This window comes from Chiloscyllium plagiosum, unplaced genomic scaffold (genome assembly GCF_037043375.1).
Source record: "Chiloscyllium plagiosum isolate Xiang-an unplaced genomic scaffold, Cpla_swu_hap1 HiC_scaffold_45, whole genome shotgun sequence".
Classification (NCBI taxonomy): domain Eukaryota; kingdom Metazoa; phylum Chordata; class Chondrichthyes; order Orectolobiformes; family Hemiscylliidae; genus Chiloscyllium; species Chiloscyllium plagiosum.
The window spans coordinates 9346803-9372924 of record NW_028270183.1 but is presented as its reverse complement, the minus strand read 5'-3'; the positions used below and the strand labels follow the sequence as shown (position 1 = coordinate 9372924).

The following is a 26122-nucleotide window of genomic DNA, read 5'->3' as shown; positions in this document are numbered from 1 at the left end:
AACAAAACGTTCTGAAGTACATTCAGAATAATCTATTGACTCCAATACATGAGAAACCACCATGGTCGCAGCCATCAATTCTGTTCCTTGAACCAAAGGCATTATGTATAGCCACAGTGTAGTCACATCAATGTAAAAGGCTTGTTTCGAGAGCCCGGTGATGTTTCTCTATGGATTTGCAAAGTGCAGCTTAATGGCTGCCTAATTTTTATCTCCACAGTAAAACCACAGCTCTTAAATCTTTTTGATTTAATTAGCTTTAGGTTATTTTTTAAAATCTTAATTCAATTGAAAGGGTTCTGGATTCACAATTAGGATTTTTAAAGGGTTGTGTGTAGCTCTGGAATCGATGGTACAGATCCCTGGCTCAAGTCTTATATTTAAGACTCACCCTGAACAAGATTCTTTGAGGCACTTGTTCTGGTCTTCTGGAAGCAAGGCATTTTCCGACTTTAAAGAATTGCCTCGTGACAAAACTGGTTTGTCCCCTTTCGGAGTTGGCACAACTGAACGGCAACATGCCTGTGGGGAGTGACACAGGCCTTCAGCTTAGACTAGCAGCATTCTCAACTGATATCAGTAATATAATCTTACGAATGAACCAAACCCTGGGACAGACTCAAATAAAAGGCACGATACTGCAAATCTGAGAACGCTGGAGAAACTTAGTAACTGAATGGAGGGAGGGAGAGTTAACGTTTCAAATCCGATATCATGGATTTGAATCATTGACCGTTCCTCTCTCCTCAGAGGAAGCTACACGTGCTGGATTCCTCCAGTAATTTTTTTGCTAATAAAGCAGATTGAGAAAAGCTCTGGTGAGAACTGTTGCCTCTGTGGTACAGGGTCACAGCAAGCTGAAGGTGCTGGTTTGATCTCCAATCCGGTCTAATGCAAAGAGAGCGCAGCAGAACTTCGGTTGAGAGTGTGGTGCTGAAAAACCACAGCAGAAGCCCATGACAGACTTATGCCCGAAACGTCGATTCTCCTGCCCCTCGGATGCTACCTGACCTGCTGCGCTTTTCCAGCAACACATTCTCGACTCTGATCTCCAGCATCTGCAGTCCTCACTTTCTCCACAGCGGGACTTTGACACAAATCTGGGGGAGGGATGGATGAGTGGGGGCCCAGTGAGACCGTCAACAGTGTGCACCAATCGACATCAAGCAAGATCCGGTTTGGACTCTCCTGATAGTGAGTCCGCCATGGTTAAATAGTCGATCATTGCCAATCACTTTGGTGTCACATGTGGAGATGGGCACCAAAGTTCATCAGTGACCACACCATGAGAGATACCCAGCCTCCAGCAGGGAATGTCAGCTGGGCTGGGAATGGAGGACGGAGGGGCTGGGTGGCAACAGTTGTAAAATGTCGGTGTGAACATTACCACGCCATTCCACTGAAACAGAAGGCACTGGTCTAACTGCAGCTCTGAGGGAGGCTGCACTATCTGGGGTGGGGGAGTATTAAGATATCAGAAATATTTGTAACGTAGAAACTGGAGCAGGAAGTACAGCTCAGAATGGGCAGACTTTCCAGTGCTTCCCCTCGATTCCTGCTGTTCATGAGTTGGCGTCTGTGTCCATATCGGACTGGTTTTCTGTCTGTGGACTCTAGATTAGCCTGTTCTATTTGCCAGAAACTTTAGACACAGGAAGAGGTCATTCAGGCCCTTCAGCCTATTCCAGCATTCACATCTTAACTTCAACTTGGATCTGTAAACTTTCCATAAAGGGGTCTCTTTAACTTGTTCTGGCCTCCCCTATCACATGGAAGACTCACTTAATTCCCGAGGCAATTCCCATCAGTACTTTTTGCAAAATGCCTCAGTAAGAAAACCTTTTAAATATCCTGATCTCATGGGACTATAACCATTGTTTACCAGTACTTCAATCTCTACTTTCCTGGTATCTTCCCAATTTAGTTGCTACTATGGTCCATCCAACTCTGATAAGTCCTTCTTCAGACACAATATCTAACCTAATGGACAGGAAAGGTGTACAGATATGTCAAACCAACCAAGTCAAGTCAATGATGTGCATTGGGCCTAGCAAGGCAGGCTTTTGCCTTGAACCAATATGGCGGATTAGTGATTGTCAACCTTTCAGGATTTACCCTGAAATCTCGAAGATGTCAAAACCTCCCAGGAGAATGATCACACATGCACTGAAGAAAAAAAGTAACAGTGCTTTTTTTCCCAAAATACTCTGCTATCAATTAAAAAATCCTGGGCATGCGGTAAAAGGACCGACTAACAGACAGTCGAGAATCATCCAATTGAGTGCTTGGTTTAAAATTGGTCAAGGATGGGCTGGGCAATGAGAGGATGGACCTATTGAACAGCCAATGGCGGGAATGTGGGACAGGTGGTCATGTTACAAAATGTCCACGAATATCATAAAATCACTCAACCCTCCCAAGAGCATCCCACCCAGACTCAACCCCCCACCCTATCTCTATAACCACACATTTACAATGGCTAACCCATCTAGCCTGCACATCCCTGGACACCGAAGGGCAATTTTAGCATGGCTAATCCACCAGACCTACACATCTTTGAACTGTGGGAGGGAACTGGAGCACTCGCAGGAAACCCCCGCACACATGGAGACAATGTGCAAACACCACACAGAAGTCATCCGAGGGTTGAACTGAACCTGGGTCTGTGCTGAGGCAGCAGTGCTAACCACTGAGCCACCCCAATATGTTAAGTCATAATTCAGTGCTGGGTGGGTTAGGTTAACATTGAGGCATTGTTGGTTATAATGCTATTTTAATCAATCACTGATAAGATCGCATTTAAATACTTAAACAATTCATGCTTTAAATCTTCATACTATCAGTTGTTAAACCATATTATGCTTTTGACTGTATGTGACAGAGGGGGAGGTCAAACTCGTTAAATGGTTTTGGAACATCCCTCAGCACTGAGTGTTTGTTAATAACTGCAAGTGCAGCATTGTAAAGCTCCCAAGGTCAATCCTACTCTTTCAGTTCTGGCCCATTGACCTGTAAGACAGCAGTTACTGACCGAATGAGAAGATTGGAAACTGCCCCAGAGAAAGCAGCTTGTGTTATTAAACCCAGTATCTATTCTGTTACTAGGTAACCTCATGTCTGGCTTTGCACAAACATATTGCAAAGCAAAAAGAAGCTCTTAGCTTGGTGAGAGAGAGACAGACAACCGAGCAAGGTGGTTACAATGGTTTCCACTTCTCTCGCATCCCTTATGACCTGCAACGATCCCAAAGCACTTTGGAATCGATTAAATACATTAGTGGTCACTGTTAAACGTAATAAATGTAGCAGTTAACTCACACAAACAATATCTGTTTATGCAAAAGATGTTTGAGAGATTAATATTCAACAAGTCACATGAGAGAGCTTCCCTGAGGTTCATTGAAGTGACATCATAGGGTTTTTCACATCCACCAGTTGGAGCCGGGGTTTAACATCTCAAATAATTAATTTCTGGCAGGCACCACATCGTCAGTACTGCTCTGTTTTCCATCCTGGATTGGGAGCATAAAATACGGGAATGGAATTTGAACGCACCACCTTCTGGCTCCAAGGAGAGATGGAGGCAGAGAGTGAAATTGGCTATCGTTGGAGAATGACAGATCTAGGCCTGCTGATTTCAGCTCCCCTTCTCCACTCCCCACCCAACGCCCAGTGGCTTAGAGGCGGGGAAAACAAGCGAGTGGGTGGGTTCCCCATAACACATCATCTAACTGTGGTCGGGGGTTTGAGAATGATCACTCACTATCCAGCCAGACAGACTGCTCGGGAAAGAAGGAGCAGTTACTGCAGATACTGGAATCTGTACTCAAAACAAAATGTGTTGGAAATCGAGCAAGCTAACGTTTCAAGTCTAGACAAATCCTTGGATGAAGAGTCATCGAGACTCGAAACGTTAGCTTGCTTTCTCTCCACGGATGCTGCCTGACCCACCGTGATCTCCAACATATAGAATCCCTACAGTGTGGAAACAGGCCCTTCGGCCCAACGGGTCCACACTGACCCTCTGAAGAGTAACCCACCCTCCTAATCTACATCTACCCCTGACTAATGCACCTAACCTACACATCCCTGAACACTATGGGCAATTTAGCATGGCCAATTCACCTAACCTGCACATGTTTTGACTGTGGGAGGAAACTGGAGCACCCAGAGGAAACCCATGCAGACACAGGGAGAATGTGCAAACTCCACACAGTCGCCCGAGGCTGGAATCGAACCCGGGTCCCTGGCACTGTGAGGCAGTAGTACTAACCACTGAGCCACTGTACCGCCTTATAGGACAAGCGTTGACAAACGCACACGTGTGAAGCCCAACGTTCAAATCCAAATGACGCACCTGGTCAGTGAAGGGATTGAACACACAACCTTGACATGATTAGCACCACGCTCTAACCATCTGAGCTAACCAACTTACTAAAGCTATTAGTCAGTGTTTCCTGATAATTGTTTCATCATCATCATTAGACTCCTATTTCCAGATTGTGGAAATTTCGCCATGGGGGTATTTGAAACTGGGTCCCCACAACATTACCTGGGTCGCTGGATTAATAGTCTAATAATAATACTTCCAGACTAATGCCTCCCCATTTTGTTCTCTGTGCTAGGGAAAGAATACAGAACTTCATTTGTCAGGATCGGCTGCAGAATTTGGAACCATTGACCCTGAAGAGGTGTAGGGGACGGAGTGGATAGGAAGAAACTGTTCCCACTTCTAAAAGAATTGGGAATCGGGGTGGTGGGGGGACACAGATTTCAAGTGTACTACAACAGAAGCAAACGTGAAGTTACAAAAAATCATTTTCACTCTGAGTCATGAGGGTCTACGATGCATTGCTTGAAAAAGTGTGGTGCAGGCAGGTTCAATGGAGACATTCAAGACGGCATTGAATAAGTGGATAGAAACACACAGGGGCACAGGGAAAAGGCATGAGACAGGCACGAAGTCAAAATGCTGAGAGTGTAGACATCACTGACTGCACAGGAACAATTCTCTGATTTTATGAATACAGCAAATTTACTCAAAAGACAAAAACAAAGTCTTTCAGAAAATCATCACCTGTTATTATAAAGCTTGCCTGATTGCACATTAACTCCCTAACTAGTTTGGTCTCCACTGACCAGCACTTCAAATGTTGGCTGTTGTTCAGTTCCGAGCTTTTTTGCCTGAGGAGTGATGGTGCCATGCCTGTGAAGTGGCACTAACGACAAAGTGAACATTCCAGCACAGCACTGTGGGCATGCTGTACTGTCAGGCTGGTCATCTTTCGGATGAAATGTCGAATTAAAGTGACCCCTTCCAACTCCATTTTGATTTCGCCCTTTCCTGCTTTGCATTGCTTTCAGCGGGCACTTGCACATAAATTATTCAGTTGAGAAACTCCAGGGATTTACTGACAGTGGTTAATAGAGAAAAAAAGATACCATGGGTAATGAGAGGGAAACAAAAACTGTTCAGTTGTATGTGTAAGAGTACATCTGGATCATAGAATCCCACCCCACCCTGTAACCCTATATTTTCCATGGCTAACCCACCTAAGCCTGCACATCTCTGGACACTACAGGTAATTTTGCATGGCTAATCTACCCTAACCTGCACATCATTGAACTGTGGGAGGAAACCAAAGCACCCTGATGAAACCCATGCAGACACAGGGAGAACGTGCAGACTCTACACAGACAGTCGCCTGAGGCTGGAATCGAGCCCAGGTCCCTGGCACTGTGAGGCAGCCGTGCTAACCACTGAGCCACTATGTCACCCAATAGATAAATAAAGAAATCAAAGGAATGGAAGTGCTCGGATGAATGTAAAAGATCTATCAGCATTAATTTGAAGAAAAGCAGAGAGCTCTCTGCAGTTATCCAGGCCAATATTCATTCCTTTGGATCAACATCACACATTAACTGATCATTTTTATACTGCTGTTTGTGGGAGCTTGCTGTGCACAAATTAACAACCATAGTTTCTACATCACCACAATGACTACAGTTCAATTGTACTCCATTGGCTGTATAGTGTTGGGAGACATCCTGTGGTCATGAAAGGCGCTGTATAAATGCATATCCTTGTTTCATTGCATGGGCTAAGGGTGATTTTGAGAGGTTAGGAAATCTGGTGTAGCTCTTCATGAGATGGCCTTATTCTTTAATGTTGATCCCTCAAGGGAGATGGGTAGGAAATACTGTAACTCTTTCAGGAAGGACAGGCTGGATCAAACCTTTGATTGTTATGCTTCACATTCTCAAAATGCTGTCAACACTCCTTTGAATCACCTTCCTGCTTTGACAGACACAGCATTTTGCAAACCAGGAGACTACTCTGGTCTCAAAACATTACAATATCAATAATAAAAGTAACAGATACAAATTTAATTCAAGACTTTCAAAAATATTGAAATGTTTGCACACAGAGTTATTTAAGTCAGTAGCTGGTGGTTCGTGATCACTCTCTATTTTTAAAACTGATAAGATCAGTGTTAAGTTGTTAAACATGGCTGGTCTACAGCTGTCCCTCATTTACCCAGTAGCCAGCACTTTATTGATCAGTTTGTTGAAGTCAAGAGATAGCAAATATGAACTGGGATTGGGTAATTCAACCTTTCAATCTGTCCATGCTAGCATATCAGAAAAGGAACAAAGATTTGAACGTTTCCTCCAATATCCAGATCAATCCCCCACATCAAACTAACTACATAAGTCAGCAAATATGAGGGTCTTGTGGTTCAGCAGCAGCGTCCTTTCCTCTTGGCCAGGGGGTCCAAGGTTCAAGTCCCAACTAGTCCTGAGGTGTGTTCAAGCTCATTGAAATAGACTGTTCTTGAGGTGCAGTGATAGTGACCCTACTTCTGGGACAGAAAACCCAAGTTTGAGTCCACAGGTGTGTTGTAACACATCTGAACAGGTTGGTTAAAATAAAATCTACAAATGTCAGCATTAGAGTAAAGGGCCCTTGTGTTGTACCGGGCAGCATAGTGGCTCAGTGGTTAGCACTACTGCGTCATAGTACCTGGGTTCGATTCCAGCGTCAGGCGACTGTCTGTGCGGAGTTTGCACATTTTCCCTGTGTCTGCAAGGGTTTCCTCCCATAGTCCAAAGATGTGCAGGTTCGGGTGGATTGGCCAAGCTAAGTTGCCCCATAGTGTCCAGGGATGTGCAGGCTAGGTGGGTTAGCCATGAGAAATACAGGGTTATAGGCATAGGGAGAGGGGTGGGTCTGGGTGGGATGCTCTTCGGAGGGTTGTTTTGGATTTGAAGAATTAAATGGCCTGTTTCCACACTGTAGGGATTCTATTCTTGTAGTGATAGCTAAAGTCACATTGTGTACTATAACTGCAAGTAAAAGAGATGATGCCATAATATGAGCATCAATATGTTTTTGTATTTATTCTTGAAATGTGGGCATTGTTGGGCAAGGTCAACAGCATTTGATGCCCATCCCTAGTTGCCCTTAGTACCAATTAAGTGCCAAACACTTGGCTGAGGGACGTTCTGGAGTCGCATGTAGACCAGATCATGTCAAGATAGCAAATTTCCTTCCCTAAAATAGCGGACACGAACAAACAGGCTTGTTTTAGACAATTGACGGTGACCAGCTTTTGCTTTCATGTTTAAATGAGTTTTAAATTCCACCAACTGCCACCTGGGAGCAGCGTGCATCTGGGTCCCCATCACCAGTACGCCACCGTCTCACCCAATACACAATGCTGTTGTGAACAGTAACAGATTGCATACATTCCAAAATAGAACAGAAAAGTATCCCTACAGTGTGGAATTAGGCCATTTGACCCATCGACTCCACACCAACCATCACAACAGTATTCCACCCAGACCTACCCTATCCCTGTAATCCTGCATTTCCCATGGCTAACCCGCACATCTGTGGACTGTGGGAGGAAACCTGAGCACCCGGAGGAAACCCATGCAGACACAGGGAGAATGTGCAAACTCCACACAGGCAGTCGCCGGAGGCTGGAATCGAACTCGGGTCCCTGGCACTGTGAAGCAGCAGTGCTAACCACTGAGCCACCATGCTGCCCCAATATTGAATGCACTCATCGTAACAACAAAGGCCTTCCAACTGCGATTTCTGAAGACAAACCATACGGAGCTGAAGAGTGCAGTCTTCGGAATACAGTTTTGATTTCAGAAATCGCATGTTCCATTAAACTTACACTTCAAAGGCCACTTTTCACCAGAGTAAATTTTTGAAACCAGTTCTCGACCAATGTTTTAGAGGGAGCTGAAAATGTGTTGCTGGAAAAGCGCAGCAGGTCAGGCAGCATCCAAGGGGCAGGAGAATCGACGTTTTCTCAGGAATTCCACTCAACACCCTGCATGGTATGTGGTAATCTCAGTAACTTCAAACTGGAATCTCTCTTCCTTGTTTTTTTTTATGAATTCCGAACCCATATCCATCTCTTCTATAACTATGGTTCAACTGCTCACATAGCAACAGTACTCAATTTGTCTCAAACCTGTTCCCTCTCAAAAACCTGACAACAACAAGTTTAAGCCTTCTGGCCAACAATAATCGAGGCCATGCTTTCCCGGATATTTTTGATTAATTTCCCTCACTGCATCAGCACTGGTAATGAATGAATGAACTGCAATTTGCCAGTACTGGCCCCTTTGTAGAGAGTTATTACCAATGACAACTGGGCACATAGCCAGAAGCATCAGAGAACAGGAGAGTCACAAACCAGTTAAACAAAAAGCACGCAGCAAAACATAATCTCATTTATTCCAGCAGTGAGCTGCTCACTTGAAGGAGCCAGGTTTTGTATTTCAGGCCTATACAAGACAACAGCTCCTTCCCACAGCCATCGCCCACCTCCCCTCCCTTTCACTGCATACACTCAGCTTTACGAGTGTTTAAGAAGTGAGTCAGCCCGGATTTTGCACACCCGCCCATCGACAAGGACAATAACAGGTTTATTTTCTGGGCGGATGGATGGGGCCTCCGCACATTGTCTGCTGTTACTTCCTGGATTCCAGTCACACTGGACGGCCGACACCTGAAACGCTGGAGTGCTTTCTGCAGTCACATGGCTGCAGTGTAAATCCTGCAAATGGCAGGATCGTAGCAGCCGCAGATTGTGACAAATAGCACAAGGGTTCTGCCAAGACCCACCAGGTGTGCAAACAGTCAAGTGGCACCCTGCACTGCTGCCGAGACTGTCATAGGGACAAACCTCCGACTGATTACCGTCATACAGTAGCTTCATTGCTATTCTGTTGTTGAACGTACCCCATTCAACAAAGACATGCCTTAGAAACAGAGCTGGGGAGACTCCTGACAACATAGTCTTCATGGACCTTTTGACCACCACTACCCCTTGATTTCCAAACCCCACTACCTCATCACCTTTTAACTTTATTTCTCTGGTTTATACTGTCAAAAACTGTAATTTAGAACTTTTAGCTTTTTTTCCCCTTAATTCTCTACTTTAGTACCTAAGATTTGTAAATAGGTAGCTTACACATCGCTACAGGCAATTTAGCATGGCCAATCCACCTAACCTGCATATCTTTGGACTATGGGAGGAAACCGGAGCACCCGGAGGAATCCCACGCAGACACGGGGAGAATGTGCAAACTCCACACAGACACTCAGAGTCATAGAGACGTACAGCACAGAAACAAATCCTTTGGTCCAAATCGTCCATGCTGACCAGATATCCTAACCTAATCTAGTCCTATTTGCCAACACTTGGCCCATATCCCTCCAAACCCTTCCTATTCATATACCCATCTACATGCCTTTTAAATGTAACTGTACTGGCCTCCACCACTTCCCTCTGGCAGCTCATTCCATTCACATACCACGCTCTGTATGAAATGATTGCCCGTTAGGTCACTTTTATATCTTTCCCCTCTCACCTAAACCCATGCCCTATAGTTCTGGACTCCCCAACCGTGGGGAAAATACCTTGTTTATTTATCTTATCCATGCCCCTCATAATTTTGTAAACCTCTATAAGGTCACCCCTCAGCCTCCGACGCTCCAGGGAAAACAGCCCCAGCCTATTCAGCCTCTCCCTGTAGCTCAGATCCTCCAACCCTGGCAACATCCTTGTAAATCTTTTCTGAACCCTTTCAAGTTTCACAACATCTTTACAAAAGTAAGGAGACCAGAATTGCTTGCAATATTTTCTGAATTTAATTCCTCTCTGAAACATTCGTTCAGACCTCTGGAATACGAGTCCAGCAGCATAACCAGAATACACCAAATCTCGGGTTGCAGTGACCGTTCTAAGTCCCATTCCGAAATCAGAGAAACAAAACCTAATGGGACACACCCAAGAGTGCTGACTGACTTTTGGATATTAAAATCAGGCTCCCTTTACCCTCACAAGTATATGTAAAACCTCTGACAGGCATTGCCAGAAAACACAGCGAACCCTCCCAAAATGCAAATCCCTAATAAATATCTGAGAAAAAAAACTCACTACAAAAAAAAATGCAGAGCTGATGGCACTTTCGTATTTAAAGAAAGGAGTTCTTAGGTCTGTTTTGGTCGGGCTGTCCCTGTCTCTGAACCAGGAGCACCTGGGTTCAAGTCCCACCTGTTCCAGAGGTGTGCCATAACAGGTTGATTAAAATATTTACAAAGGAGAGCTCTTGTGTTACAGTCCCTGCCTCTGGGCCAGAAGTTCAAGTCCCACCTCTCTCAGAAATGTATCATAGCATGTTTGAACAGGCTGATTAAAAAAATAACTACACTATCAAAGCAACTGTACACTCTTCTATCAACCTCCCAGTACAGAGGAACCTCAACTATCTGAAGGGCACGGGCGGGAAGTATTTCATTCGGTTAATCAAATTCCAGATAATCGAATTGCTGGAAAACATAGTTAGCCGAGCATCGGGACCTTGCGATCTTGCCGGATATTCCGATATTCAGGTAATCGAATGCCGGATAATCGAGGTTCCTCTGTATTTAATAACAGTGTTTGTCACTAATTATAAAAGTGTTTTTGTATCATAGTGGTAGGGCCCTGTCTCTGGGCCAGCACATCCAGGTTCAAGATCCATCCACCATGAGACACATTAATTAAAAACACTGCGTTTATTGTTTTTTTAAAAAAGATCTGAGTTCTTCATTTGGTGGTGGAATTATTTCAAAAACAGGAACAGAGTTCTTCCTCAGTGAGGTTCGGTATCTGGACAGAGAAAGACTCCAGACAGGAAAGGTGGAAACTGATGTTTGTCGTAAATCGTAGATTTGCATTAAGCTTTTTGTCACTCTGTTGCTGCCAAATTCGTTACATCAGTATCAGCGTGTGATAGGATTAAACTTCAAACAGAATAAATTTATTGCAAACATACCCATATTTGTAGCTTCACCCTCTTCTCGTTTCTGTAGACAGTTTTCACTTTGAAGTCAATACCGACTGTGCTGACAAAGGCAGATGTGAATGAGTCATCGGCATACCGAAACAGAAATGAGGTCTTGCCAACACTGCTGTTGCCAATGATCAGCAACTTGAACATGTAGTCAAAATTCTGATCCGCAGCATCTTTCTGCACTTGTTTGGTATCATTCGCTGAGGCCATCTACCAGGAACAGAGACAAGACAAAAAAGGTTTTTAAATCAGTGTCTGTAACAAGGCTGGTTCCTTTTCAACAACAACTAAATCAGAAATTGCTGGAAAAGCTCAGCAGGTCTGGCAGCATCCTTGGAGAGAAAGCAGAATTAACATTTCAGGTCTGGTGACCCTTGAGTCAGAGAGATGCACAGCACGGAAACAGACCCTTCGGTCCAACTGCCGACCAGAAATCCAAACTTAATCTAAACCCATTTGCCAGCACTTGGCCCATATCCCTCTAAACACTTCCTATTCATATAGCCATCCAGATACCTTTTAAATGATGGAACTATACCAGCCTCCACCACTTCCTCTGGCAGCTCATTCCATAAACACACCACCTTCTGTATGAAAAAGTCATCCTTTAGGTCCCCTTTATATTTAGATTAGATTAGATTAGATTACTTACAGTGTGGAAACAGGCCCTTCGGCCCAACAAGTCCACACCGACCCGCCGAAGCGCAAACCACCTATACCCCTACATTTACCCCTTCACCTAACACTACGGGCAATTTAGCATGGCCAATTCACCTGACCTGCACATCTTTGGACTGTGGGAGGAAACCGGAGCACCCGGAGGAAACCCACGCAGACACGGGGAGAATGTGCAAACTCCACACAGTCAGTCGTATGAGGTGGGAATTGAACCCAGGCGCTGTGAGGCAGCAGTGCTAACCACTGTGCCACCGTGCCACCCACAATATCTTTCCCCCTGTCACCCTAAACCTATGCCCCCGAGTTCTGGACTCCCCCACCCAAGGGAAAAGAATTGGTCTATTTATCCTATCCATGCCCCTCATGATTTTATAAACTTCTATTAGATCACCCCTCAGCCTCCAACCCTGGCAATATCCTATACTTGATGTTCTGACCAATAAAGGAAAGCATACCAAACGCCTTCTTCACTATCCTATCTACCTCCGACTCCACTTTCAAGGAACTATGAACCTGCACTCCAAGGTCTCTTTGTTCAGCCACATTCCCTAGGACCTTCCCATTAAGTGTATAAGTCCTGCCCTGATTTGCTTTTCCAAAATGCAGCATCTCACATTTATCTAAATTAAACTCCAACTGCCACTCCACGGCCCATTGGTCCACCTGACCAAGACCCTGTTGTAATCTGAATGTCAGAGAGAGCTGTGCAGATCAGGCAGGCTTCAAGGCTGGTTGGAATGGTTCAGGTTAATATCATGGGAATATTTATCCTGATGCTCAGGTTAAAGCTGAAAGGACATGAGTTTAGATCCCACCACTGTAGTGGAACTTGTAGAATACTGCATTCATTTTTGGTTTGTTATGCTTCCCTTTATTGCTCAGTGTACGGAGTATAGGAGTTGGAAGGTGATGTTGCAGCTGTAGAGTACATTGGTTAGGCCACTTTTGGAATACTGCGTACAATTCTGGTCTCTCTCCTATAGGAAAGGTGTTGTCAAACTTGGAAGGACTCAGAAAAGATTTACAAGAATATTGCCAGGGTTGGGGAGTTTGAGCTATAGGCAGTGGCTGAACAGGCTGGGGCTGTTTCCCATGGAGCTTCGGAGGCTGAGGGGGGAGCCTTATAGAGGTTTATAAAATCATGAGGGGCATAGATAGGATAAATTGACAAGGCCTTTTCCCTGGGGTGGGGGGAGTCCAGAACTAAGGGGCATAGGTTTAGGGTGAGAGGGGGAAAGATATAAAAGAGACCTAAGGGGCAACTTTTTCACATAGAGGGTGGTTTGTGTATGGAATGAGCTGCCAGAAGAAATGATGGAGCCTGGTATAGTTCCACCATTTAAAAGGTATCTGGATGGCTATATGAATAGGAAGGGTTTAGAGGAATATGGGCCAAGTGCTGGCAAATGGGTTTAGATTAAGTTTGGATATCTGGTCAGCATGGGCGAGTTGGACCGAAGGGTCTGTTTCGGTGCTGTGCATCTCTCTGACTGGGAAGAAGCAACCAAGCTGACAAGCGGCCAGTTTTTAAATATAAAAGGGAAGAAAGTATTTTGCTCGTAAAATCATTAATCCTGCCGTCAGCATTTAGCCATTCCAGCAGTGGAAGGGAACAAGCTGGTTTAAGGGTTGAGATCGTGGGGTCTCTGCAAGAAGAACAGCTAGAGATTCGGAGATGCCGGTGTTGGACTGGGGTGTACAAAGTTAAAAATCACACAACACCAGGTTATAGTCCAACAGGTTTAATTGGAAGCACACTAGCTTTTGGAGCGACGCTCCTTCATCAGGTGATCACCTGATGAAGGAGCGTCGCTCCGAAAACTAGTGTACTTCCAATTAAACCTGTTGGACTATAACCTGGTGTTGTGTGATTTTTAGCTAGAGATTCAGCAGCAACTGCACAACATTAGGTTCTGCATCACTCAGTCTGTCCACAGAGGAGCTACACAGCTCCATTTAGGTCACACACTACACCCAGGTGTGCTCCTCCTAGGTGGAACAAGAATACATCCATACACGTTACAGAAACTATGAACCTTCAAGATCGAATATTACGTCAAGGGTGGGGGTAGAAGGTTTCAGCCTCAGGAATGCAAAATTTACAAAGAATAACAGAACCAACAGCACGTAAATAACAAGTACAACTTACCTAGCACCCCATATCTAATAAAACCTCCTGAGTTGTTTAAAATTCCTGATGAAGGGCTTTTGCCCGAAACGTCGATTTTCCTGCTCCTCAGATGCTGCCTGAGCTGCTGTGTTTTTCCAGCCCCACACTCTCAACTCTAATCACCAGCATCTGCAGTCCTCACTTTCGCTCAATATAAAACCAAGTCTGACACCAAGCCACAGACTGGGACAGATGACCATAAATTTGGTCCGAGGTAGTCCTGGTCTGAAGAGGACGAAAGTGAGCTATGGAGGTGATGCGTGTGTTGGGAACGGTCAGGTCCCAAGGTAAGGTAGGGATGGACAAAGGTTTCAGCAGCCGTTGTGCTGAGTTGGGGCAAAGGGGCAGAGATGAAAACATGGCGGCTTTAGCGAGGGTAAGAAGAAGAAACAGGCAATTTGGCTGGATACCAATGTTTGTATTCTGTACGAGCATCTGTTTCTATCTGCAGCACTATGGCTATTTCTGGACACCATGCTTTGGGAGGATGCCAAGACGTCACTGGGTGTGTCACGAGGACTTACTTGAACATTCCAGGGCTAATTGCTAGGAAGTGATTGAAGAAACGTGGTGGACCTCCCTACAGCAGAGAAACCGAAAGGAGAGATTTAACAGAGGTGGCTAATATTTATCAGGACAGAAGATTCCATTGGGAGAACAATCAATAACTTGAGTGCACAAATTTAAAATAATTGGCAAAATGTGGGGACGTGAACACATCTTTTACAAAGTGCGTTGTTATGATCTAAAATTCATAGTCATAGAGTCATACAGCATGGAAACAGGCTCTTGGGTCTAATCGGTCCATGCCAACCGTAATCCCAAACTAAATAGTCCCACCTGCCTGCTCCTGACCCATATCCCTCCAAACCTTCCCTATTAATGAACTTATCCAAATGTTGTAACTGTACCCACTTCCACCACTTTCTCAGGAAGTTCACTGCACATGCAAACGTCTGCGTAAAAATGATCTCCCACTCATGTCTGTTTGAAAATCACTCTCCTCTCACCTTAAAATTGTGCTCTATTCTCTTGAAACCCCCAACTCCAGGGACAAAGACAGGAGCTATAGGACACAAGCAGGGAGAGGGACTAAATGGGCCCTCTTTCGCTGAGCTGATGCAGGGAGGGCTCTTGTTGTGTGGTGGTAGTGTCTCTACCTCTGAGGCAAGAGACCTAGGTTCAAGTCCCTCCTGGTTGAGAAGTGCATTATAACATCATTGAACAAGTTGATTTGAAATGTCTCGAACTACTACGATGGGCTGAATAGTCTGCTTTGTGCTATATCGTTCCAACGCTTTAATGACTGCATCACCCCGGCTGCCCTCTATGCTGCTACCATTTCCTTTCAAACACACCAAGTGGGTCTCTTCCTCCCCCAGTGTCCCCACCTCTTGGATGGAAGGTCTAGGTTCACTTGTTCCATTGAGGGGCGTCTTAATATCTGAACAGAGTGTTTAAAATATTTTTAGCGTGCACCAATGCTCTCCATTTTGATTACTCAACCAGTCTCGATGCAAAAGATCATCCTTCACTATTCTTTAGCGAGTCAGTATAAGTGACAATCTTATACTTACGTCCCTTGTCAGGGAGTTGGAAACTATTTCTCCACACTCAAATTTTATTCTTCTCTGGTGGAGGCAGGGGGGAATGGGAGTGTCGCTGGTCGAGGCCAGCGCTTGTGCCCCATCTCCGATCGCCCCTAGAATTGAGAGCCATGCTCAGAGTCAACCGTGGTACTGAAGGTCTGGAGTCAAATGTAGGCCACAGTCAGAGATAGAAATCTGTCATTCTTAAAAAGTACACAGAAGAATTAGGATGGTGTCTATTACTAGGACTAGCGTCACATTTCTACTAATGGCCTAAATATTAATATCGCTAGATATTAATCCAGAAACCCAGGTAATGCTCTGGGGACCCAGGGTTCAAATACCACCTTGGCAGATGTTGGAATTTGAACTCAATAAAACATCTGGAATTAACAGTCTAATGATAACCATACTGATTATCCAAAAATCTTCCACTAATGTCCTTCAGGGAAGGAAAGCTGCCGTCCTTACCCTGGTCTGATCTACATGTGACTCCAGACCAACAATGATGTTATCAACTCTTAACTGTCCTCTGGGCAATTAGAGATGGGTACTAAGTGTTGGCCTAGCCAATGGCACCCACTCCTTGTGAACGAGTTAAAAGAAATACATTTAAGTACATCAGCGGCTCTAGGGGGATTCGAACCAGCTACCCCCGTACATTCACTTGGGCCAGTCGAACAACATTATCATCACATTGTCTCCCTGACCTTGCTTTGTCGCAAACTTCTTCTTCATTTTAAACTGATGGGTCTTCTTCCGATTAGGAAATAGAGGACACTGAACCTTGAATGAAATGCAGCTTTTGCAAAAGAGGGAAAATGAATGATAGATTGAGTCATTGCAAGACTCATGTTGATTCTTAAATCAGCCAGTGCTCTCTGTGGCTGATTTCCCTCTGAGAAATCAGCATCATCTCTTGAAATATTGTTTTTTGTTAATTCAATACAGAATAGGAACAGGCTCTTTGACACACCAATTCTAATCCTTATTGAGACCCGCTACTTGCTGCGCTTATGCCATTTCAATCCCCTGTTCACCTCCCATTCATGCGTCTATCAAGATATGCCTTAAATATTGCTAATGTGCCTGCTTCCACCAGCTCCACTGACAGTGTATTCTGGGCACCTACCACCTTCTGTGGGAAAAACTCTCTCTCCTTAAACTTCACCCCCTCTCACCTTGAACCTCTGCCCTCTTTTGTACGCTTCATCTGACGAAGGAGCAGCGTTCTGAAAGCTTGTGATTTCAAATAAACCTGTTGGACTATAACCTGGTGTCATGTGACTTCTGACAGTCCAACACCAGCACTTTCACCTCTTGTAGTTGACCTTTCCGACCTGGGGAAAAAAATGCCTCTGACTGTCCAAAGAGTGATCTGATCTTGTCACACCTGATTGGTCGGTGGACCACGATAACAGAGGGTTGACGGTTGGCTGGTTTCCTTCAACTGATATCCATCAGAACTCCTGCTCCCCCAAAGAAATTCTCTGATAAAGATCATCCTGTATTCCCAACAGCACACTTCCAGCAGCACAGCACACCGGACACGGAGTGTCCGAGGGAAAACGTGAAAATAAAAACAACCTTGTAGGCGTAGGGTCAGAGATCTACAGAAAAAAGACCCATCAACCCGTCATGTCTGTACCTAACTATTCCATCCCTTAGACCATTGTCTCGTCTGCTCTCTCTGACACAGTTACACAGCCCAGCTTTATTCCTTGCACTGATCACTCATGTTTCAAGGTGGTTTTTGAGAAAAGATGTCTATCAAGGACTGAGTGGAAGTGAGCATTCTGGGCGCTTCAAAATTCAAACCAGTATTGGTCCTTTAAAATGGCTTTGTGACTGACAGGAAATTTAAACAATATTTTTTAGACACGACAAGCTATGGGGAGCGATGCTGCTGAATTTACACAGGAAAGTGCAACGCTGGCTTCATTCCCAGATTCTGGATCAGTGGTGCTGGAAGAGCACAGCAGTTCAGGCAGCATCCGAGGAGCAGTAAAATCGACGTTTCGGGCAAAAGCCCTTCATCAGGAATAAAAAGCTATCGACTTCAGCAAGTCCACCCCACCACCCCGGGATTGTGCAAATTATCCACGCCCCGCCAGGGAAAAGCACAGGCTTGCATATATGTCATTATATGTCATGATTTGGAGACGCCGGTATTGGACCGGTGGGGGGCGGGGGGGGAGTATAAAGTTAAAAATCATACAACACCAAGTTACATTCCAACAGGTTGATTTGGAAGCACTAGCTTTCGGAGTGCCGCTCCTTCATCAGGTGGTTGTGGAGCATTGATGAAAGTTTGGGGGGGGGGGGGTGGAGCTCACCACCAAGCCCACTCAATCCAAACAAAGCCAAAACTGGAACTACCCATTCAGATTGGGAGCTCCTGTTAAATTGGCCAAGGCATAATCCACACTTCAGTGCACACTCCTGCCCTCATTTCCACACCCACCATCAAAGTACCCTCTTGAGAGCCTTATTCAAGTCAGAAACAGCCATTCGGTCAAAAATCCTGGAACTCCCTATCCAGTAGCATTGTGGACGTTCTTCCACCCCCCGGGGTTTGCAGCAGTTCAGAAACATAAGAACAAGAGTAAGCTATTCAGCCCCTCAAACCTATCCCACCATTCAGTCGATATCATGGCTGATCTGTGGCCTTGTTCCACAAACCTACCCCAATATTTTGACTTTACAAAGTTTTCTTTCTCTCAGATTTAAAATGAACTGATCCTGGCATCCATTGCCGCTTGTGGAAGAGAATTCCAAACCTCTCCCAGCCTTCCGAACATCTCTCCTGAATGGTCTGGCCCTCATTCCCAGACCAAGTGCCCAGCCAGTGGAAATAGTTTATCTTTATCTCCCCTGTGTTTTCCTGTTAATATCATCTTGAATACTTTGACCAGATCATCCCTCTAACCTTCTAAATTCTAGAGAAAAACAGAACTAATTTGTATCATCTCTCCTCATAACTTAACCACAGAAGTCCAGGTATCATTCTTATAAACCCAAGTTGTACTCCCTCCAAGGTCACTCTATCCTTCCTGAGGTGTGGTGCCCAGATATATTCACCGAATGGGGCCTAACCAGGGTTCTGTACAACTGCAGCATAACGTCTGCATCCTTGTACTCCTGTAAATATAGAGGCCAGCATTCCATTAGCTTACCTGACTCTTTTCGACATCTCTTTATGACATTTTAAAAGGTCCATGCACCTGAAGTCCCAAGTCTCTTTGGACATCAAATGTATTTAACTTCATACCATCTAGAAATTGCCCTGATCTTGTTTATGCTGAACACCATCTGCCACAGCTTTGCCCACTCACTCGGCCTATTGGCCCTTTGAAATTGTATGCTATCATCTACACTGTATGCAGTGCCATCTTACTGTGTGTCAAATTTGGAGATATGACTTTCTGTGTCATTATCTAAGTCATGAATAATTGAGGCCCCTTTGTGGGGTACCACTGGTCACATCCTGCCAATTTGAGTACCTACTCATTATCCCTACTTTCTGTCACCTTCCACTCAAACAATTTCCCAGCCATGACAGTACTTTATCCTCAGTTCTGTAGGCTTCCATCTCAGTTGACAGTCTCTTCCGTGGGCCTTCACCACTGAGAGATTTTCTTGAACTCCATGTAAACCAGCACCAGTTCCCTCTCCACTGCCTTGGTCACCTCTACAAAAATTAAATTAGGTTCGTCAGGCATGACCTACCTGTCATGAATCCATGCTGGCTCTCCCTGATTAACTGCAAATTTTATAGGTATTCAGTTTCCCCCTTCCGTGACTATAGACTCCAACAAGCTCTCCATCACAGATGTTGGGCTAACTGCTCTGTAATGTCCTGTTTTTTTTTCTCTTTTGCCCTTCTTAAAAGGCAGAGCGGCATGTGCCAATCCAGCGGAATGACCCCGTATCTAGGGAACTCTGAAAGATTATAGTGATGTGCTCCCCTACTTCCTTAAACACTCTCGGATGAAAACCATCAGGTCCCAGGGATTTGTCCATCGTTAATTTTATTAATTTCCTCATTATCGACGCTTTACTTACACTAATTTTATTCAGTCCCTGTTCCCGATCCACAATTAATTTCCTTGAGCCTTCCGGCAAGCTATCTTCCTTTGTTTACTGTAATTACTGAGTAATTATTCAACATGTCAACCGTTTCTCCATGAGTCACTGATAACTTCCCCATAGTTAGTCTTTAGTGGGTCAACAGTGGTCCTGACTACTGTTTTCCCTTAATGTAATTATAAAATCGCTTCTGAGTTTGACATCCCTGGCAAATTTCCTTCCATGATCCCTTTTGGTAATTCTTACAATCTGCTTTGTGGCCCTCTGCCATTCTTTGTACCTTTCCCATTCAGCAGGGTCTGTGCGTTTATCTTTCCTGCATTTTGGAAATCCTTTCTTTTAGTTTTCTGCTGTCCTCTTGCCTGTTTGTTTGCCTGCGGCTGGTTTTCTTGTAATGTGCAGCTTTTTCCACTCAGGGCTCTACAGGTAAACTGGTTTTGTGTTGGTGTTAAACGGTTCTTTAAACATCTTCCCACTGTTCTTCTGTTGTTTTACCCATGTGCAGATTTTCCCAGTTTACTGTAGATAGTCTCTGTCTTATCTCATTAGAGTTAGGCTTATCTAAATCTAAAACTCTAGTAGCTGATGCTTTTCAATTTCAAATGCGACATTGAACTCAATCATATTATGAGCATTATTTTTGACCAATGTTCACGCACAATTAGATTACTAATTAAATCTGGCCCATTACTCATTACTAAATCCAATAGTGCTTGTCTCCTTGGTGAATCCAGGACATACATCAGCAAAGTGAAGGAGCTGGTCACTGACTTCAGGAAGCAGAGTGGAGGGCACGCCCCTGACTGTATCGATGGTGCCGAGGTGGAGATGGTCAAGAGCATCGTGTTCCTGGGAGTGACGATCACCAACAATCTGTCCTGGTCCACCCACATCGATGCAATGCTCAAAAAAGCACAACAACGCCTCTCCTTCCTCAGGAGGCTAAGGAAATGCAGCATATCCACAAGGACTCTTAGCAATTTTCACAGATGCACCATAGAAAGAATCCTATCTGGATGCATCACAGTGCGATATGGCCAACTGATTTTCCCAAGACAGTGAAAAACTACAGAGAGTGGTGAACACAGCCCTGTCCAACAGGCCAACCAGCCTCCTAGCCATTGAACTCCATCTATACTTCCTGGGAAAGTAACCAACATAATCAAAGAGAGTCCTCCCACCCTGGTTATACTCTCTTCCACTTTCTGCTATCGGGCAGATGTAAACGCATGAATCGACATACAAACAGATTCAAGAACAGCTTCTTCCCTGCTGTTATCAGACTTTTGAACGGGCCTCTCACATGTTAATTCTGATCTCTCTCTCTGCACTCTCTCTGTGGCTGGAACTACTACCCTGATGCACATTGTATGGTACGATCTACCTGTACAGCATGCAGAACAACATTTTTCACTGTATCACGATACACATGACAACAATCAGTCAGTCAGTCAGACACACGCCAGAAATTCACTATCTTTCAACAGGTGCTCGTCTGCCTCTCCCAATCGGTGTTAAAATTAAATTCCCCCATTAATACTATTCTGCCTTGGCTATGCACTTGCCTAATTTCTGCACTTTTTACAATCTAGCATTTCATACTGTTCCTCAGTTCCACCCATACAGTCCCCTCTGAATGCATTGGCTTCACTACATCTGCCCTCCACAATGATGCATTTTTGTTTCTAATCAATAAGGCCAGGCCACCTCCTCTGCCATTTTCCCTGTCCATCCCTGTAAACTGGGGTATATTTAACTCCCAATCCCAGACCATCCTGTAGCCATGTCTCAGTAATGGCTACTGTTTCATAATCTCCAATTTGGATTTGTGCCTGCAGGGCATTTAATTTATTCCACACACTCCGTACATTTCTATATAGAAATCTTACTCAGGTCAAACATTGTGACCTGTCCCTCACGAATGCCCTTGAGGGAAGAAAACTGCCATCCTGACCTGGTCTGGCCTACATGTGACTCCAGACCCACAGCAATGTGGTTGACTCTTAACTGCCCTCTGGGCAATTAGGGATGGGCAACAAATGCTGGCCTAGCCAGTGATGCCCTCACCCCATGAATGAATTTAAAACCCCCACTGATGCTTTAGCTACCTGTTTATCATTTCTCTGTTCGAGTTTAATCAACACACTTCTGATAGCTTCTGCTGTACCTGAAGTCAGATTCCTGGCTATTTCTTTACTCACTGTGCTGTTACTTGATTTTGAAATGGTATTGACTTGCCTGTTCCATGAAATCATAGAATCCCTACAGTGGAAAGATAGGCCATTCGGCCCATCACGCATGCACTGACCCTCCGAATAGCATCCCTCCCATCCTCACAACCCGAATCGACTTATCCACACAGGCACGGGGAGAACGTGCAAACTCTGCACAGACAGTCGCTTGAGGGTGGAATCGAACCCGGGCCCCTGGCAGCAGTGCTAACCTCTGGGCCAACCTGGTTTCATGGTCTTAATTAGACTCTTAATTCCAGATTTTTATTGGATACAAACTTCACTATCTGCCGTGTTGGGATTTGAACATGATCTTGGTCTCTCGATTAATACTCTAGCAACAATACCACTAGGCCATTGCATCTCCATGGAACAATGCTGAGGGACTCCAGGCCAACTTGGCAATTGCGTGGTTGTCTGAACACATTTTCCCTGCAGGATTGAGTGTGGCGCAATAGCCCAGCCCCTGCTATGAACAGCAGAAAGAATTACTGACACCAGAAGGAACTAAACCATGAGTTAATGAAGTCTGTCACACACCCACACACTGAGTGAGTAAAGGCAGAATCACTGGCCAGTATTTTATCAGCAGTTGCTTGGTATTGTTGATCAATTTTAATGATCTTAAATCACTCACTTACAGAAAATTCCAGCATCTGTCTATCGACCAGCTGGGGCTCAGCAGCCTCTCAGAGAGTGGACACTTAAAACAGCAGTCCCAAACGACAGTAAGGCTTGGAGTATTTAAACAGGAGGCATTACTCAATTGGAAATCTCTCAAGGCAGCTTGCTCCTATATAGAGGGCCACTCAACGTAGATAGAGATGAGCTGGGGTTTTTTTATCCCTCTTCCTCAGAGTCTGTGGAACTTTCTTCCTCAGAGAGTAGTGTAAGCCAGTTCAATTAATATTTTTATGGCACAGATAGCCTTGGTTATTGAGAGAGGGTCAAAGATTGTTGGGTAGGTGGGAGATTGGAGCAAAGGCCGCAAACAGATCATGGTGGTCATACGGAACAGCAAAGCAGTCTCAGAGAGCAGAATGGCCTATCCCTACTCCTAATTTGTTTGTTTGGGGCTCAGTGGTTAGCACTGCTGCCTCACAGTGCCAGGGACCTGGGTTTGATTCCCGCCTCGGGCGACTGTCTGTGCGGAGCTTGCACATTCTCCCTGTGCCTGCGTGGGTTTCCTCTGGGTGCTCCGGTTTCCTCCCACAGCCCAAAGATGTGCAAGTTAGGGTGGATTGGCCATGCTAAATTGTTCCATGATATCCAGGGATGCATAGGTGGATTACCCATGGGGAATGCAAGGTTAAGGGATAGGGTAGGAGGGTGGGATGCTCTTCGGAGGATGGGCCGAATGGTGTGCTTTCCACACAGTCGGGATTCTACAATGTTTGGAATTGTCTCCACTGAAATCTGTGCTGGTGTCAGTGGAAAGGGGATAGGAGACAACAGACAGTGAAAGGACCACAGAGGGCAAAAGGTTCAGAGTATTCAAGATTTGAATTGTCACGCTGTGGAATGGGCTGCGTGAGAAAGGGAACCAGAAAGAACATTAACTTTCAAAAACAAATTCAATAGATTGTTGAACTGTGGTGATCTTTCAAAGAAAAGGGAAAAGTGCAGGAACCAATTGGATAGTTCTTTCAGAGAGTCTGCACCAGAATGATGGGCAGAAAGGTCTCCAATTGTGCAGTATGATAGGGAGGTCCAAATCCGGGCCCATTAAGACAGGCAGAGAGACACTCAGGAAAAGGCACACAAAATCTCAAGCTGGGGTTCCCACTAAAGTTAATGGTTTAATCCAGAGGTGGGGAACTTTTTTCATGTTGGAAGGCCGCATTATGTAAGTTGTAATCTAATAAGGCTGCATCCAAGAAACTTCAATTACATATTTTTCAAAATTCACATTTTTTTTAAATTGTGGCGGTCAGTCTGTGAGGATTATTTCATTGAATTTTCTTTTACTCTCTGGTATTTTAAATACATTCATTTTAAGATTAAAATAAAAATAATAAAGGATGAAAAAAACATATCAATAAAAAAATAAAAGATTTGTTCTGCAAAATTTGGATTCATTCAAAGGGCCACACACAATGTCCTAGAAGGCCGCAGATTCCCCACCCCTGGTTTAGTCAAAGCACAAAAGAAGAGCATTCCATCCAGACCCACCCTACCTCTACCTTATAACCCTGCAATCCCCATGGATAACCCATCTAACTGGCACATCCTTCGGCACTATGGGCAACCTAGCATGGCCAATTCCCCAAACCTGCACCGTGGAGAGGGGGGAGAGGTAGGGGGAGTTCCGGAGCACCCGGAGGAAACCCACGCAGACACGGGGAGAACAAGCAAACTCTACAGACAGTTGCCAGAGACTGGAATTGAACCCAGGTCCTGAGTGACCGTGCTGTATCTGATGGGCTGATTAGCCCAGTCTAGCTCCTACTTCCTATACAGTAAACTATGTTGTTTGACTGGGCAGCGCAGCTATAGGTTCTATAGTAAAATCCCTCGGAATACAATGCGACCAAAGTTGGACCCTTCCCACTCTGGGGAAGGATGGGAACACAGATGTTCCTTTAGTTAGCTTCTCACATGGGTATGTGGGTTGGTTCTGAGGCTCCTTATTTTTAAATAGAATCCACTTCTTCTCCTAACCCAAGTCAAACACAAAGGTTACTGTCCAAATCTTTCAAAGATCCCATGTAGGAGGCACATAAAATTCACCTAAATCCGACTCAGTTATCCTGTTGTAGCAATACTTAGAGAAACTGTATGTTAAAAACACATGTCCCACAACATGAAGACCCTGCCCACTTTATTCTTCTCAATACATTATTCTTCTGAAACTGGATCAGCTGTTGTCCACAATTCTATTAAACAGATCCTTAGCAACACTCTGGGAACAATAATGTAAAAAGCATGGTATTACTGCATCCAATGTCACTAAATCTTTGTGATTTTGAAAAGAAATATGACAATACTCTACACAATGGACAATGGGGCATTTATAACTCTCAGCCACCCAAAATAATCACACAAATGAGTCATGTGGTATATGAGTTTCAGTGCCAGTATGATGCCAGATATTTGTCTGTACATCTCATCGACGGGTTGATCATCTCTCTTTGGCTGTACATGACAGCTGCAGTACTGACCAAACTCAGTCAAGACTCAGAATATTGAATCCAATAGCGTTGTGATTGGACAACACTTGCTAAACAATTCAGACGGTGCTGAGAATCACACTAACATCCAATGTAAGATTATCATAGTTGGGCTCATGATTTGGCTCAGTTATGTGTGCTGGAAACACACACAGGGCCCTGTCATTTACAAACAGGATCGTGAAGGATCAACGATTGTTCCTTTTGAGATTTGATGTTCTTGGGATTCTGTCCCGAAGAAGTACAAGTCAGAAAGGTTCGATAGCGTGGTTCGATGTAGCAATACTCAGGTTCGGTCCCACCAAACAGCTGCTTATATTTGTAACAGATTGTATTTGAAAATGTATGGAGCCTTGAACACAGGATTCCCCCAAAAACACCTCCCAGCTAACGGAAGTACTGAGGAGTAAGTGCTACTTTGTTGTTTGCTGAAAGAAAAAAGTGCTTTCACTGAGCAAGTCTCATTACCCAGGCACTAAGAGATTAATCATCGCTGTTACAGGCAAATAGTTTTTAAGTAATGCTGCTGTCAAAAGTTGCATTCAAATCAGCATCACTGGCTGAGTCAGCTGCAAACACACCTGAGGTAACTGACTCAGTGGCATACTTTCATCTGAACGGGAACGGGAGCCTTTTTTAAATTTAACTCATGATGCTGAATTAATTCAGCCCTCGGGTTGGTTCAACTGCACCAAGAAGTTTCCATCATCAAGTGAACAGATAGTTAGCACAAGGTTTAGAATGGACCAGAGTTTAACTCTAGCTACTATTGGCAACTGGCCTCCCTGTTTGCAGAACTTTACCATGGGACAGAGGTTAGAAGGGAAACGT

The 26122-nt window shown here is 44.6% G+C and overlaps 1 protein-coding gene across 1 annotated transcript in view; it reads right to left on the bottom strand.

Moving 5' to 3' along the window:
* rab3da (RAB3D, member RAS oncogene family, a) overlaps positions 1 to 26122 on the bottom strand; it is a 49896-nt gene that overhangs the window by 16239 nt on the left and 7535 nt on the right. The window contains exon 2 of the mRNA XM_043694932.2: positions 11347 to 11574. Within this exon, the coding sequence (XP_043550867.1) occupies positions 11347 to 11574 (228 nt within the window). The remainder of the gene's footprint in view (positions 1 to 11346; positions 11575 to 26122) is intronic.